The sequence below is a fragment of the Mirounga leonina genome, unplaced genomic scaffold (assembly GCF_011800145.1).
Source record: "Mirounga leonina isolate KUSES-001 unplaced genomic scaffold, KU_Mleo_1.0 Mir_376, whole genome shotgun sequence".
Taxonomy (NCBI): Eukaryota; Metazoa; Chordata; class Mammalia; order Carnivora; family Phocidae; genus Mirounga; species Mirounga leonina.
In genome coordinates this window covers 5,038,902-5,039,567 of record NW_023270718.1, presented here as the reverse complement: position 1 = coordinate 5,039,567, position 666 = coordinate 5,038,902, and the positions used below count along the sequence as shown (strand labels likewise).

The 666-nt window shown below is 71.8% G+C and overlaps 1 protein-coding gene across 4 annotated transcripts in view; it reads right to left on the bottom strand.

Moving 5' to 3' along the window:
• Nucleotides 1-666, bottom strand: part of FLT3LG (fms related receptor tyrosine kinase 3 ligand) — a 10,410-nt gene that overhangs the window by 7,666 nt on the left and 2,078 nt on the right. For all 4 annotated transcript variants that reach the window (XM_034987060.1, XM_034987059.1, XM_034987057.1 and 1 more), the window contains one exon: nt 190-300. In XM_034987060.1, the coding sequence (XP_034842951.1) occupies nt 190-300 (111 nt within the window). The remainder of the gene's footprint in view (nt 1-189; nt 301-666) is intronic.

Here is a 666-nt window from a genome sequence, read left to right as displayed (position 1 = left end):
GGACAGGGACCCAGAGAGAGGGGGATGGCGAGCCAGAGGGGGAGGACAGGGACCCAGAGAGAGGGGGACAGGGACCCAGAGGGAGGGGGACAGAGAGCCCCAAAGGACACCTCGACGGGTGGCTCAGCCCCAGTGACGGAACCTGGGCCTCAGAAAGGCGCCGCGGGGAGGAAGGGGCAGGGCCCTCACCAGCTTGCGGATGGTGAGCGCAAAGGTGGAGGAGACGGGGCTGTGACTGAAGGAGCAGTCGGGGGTCCCGCGGAGGCCGGGGCTGAGCAGCAGCAGGAGCAGCAGGGAGGTCTGTGGGCGCGACACAGGGTGCGGGGCGCCCTCTGTCGGCTCCCCGAGCACCCCTCCCCGGGCCCCCGCCCCACGCGTCTCTCGCCCCTCTCTCTCCCTGTCCAGGTCGCACTGCCTCTGGCCCAGGGCTCAGCCCTCCTCCTGGCTCCTGTGTCCATCCAGGACCGCCTTCCCTGGTGTCCCCTCGGCTGCCCTTCCTGGCCGCTCTGCCCGGGTCCCAGCTGCGCCCAAGGCTCGGCTCCGGCTCACCTCGCGTCCCTCTCTGTTCCTCCCTCCCGCTTCTGCCTCCACCTGGGCCCTGCCTTCCCCATTGTCCCCCACCCCTGCCCACATCCCCACCCCTGCCCCTGCCCCCCACCCCTGCCC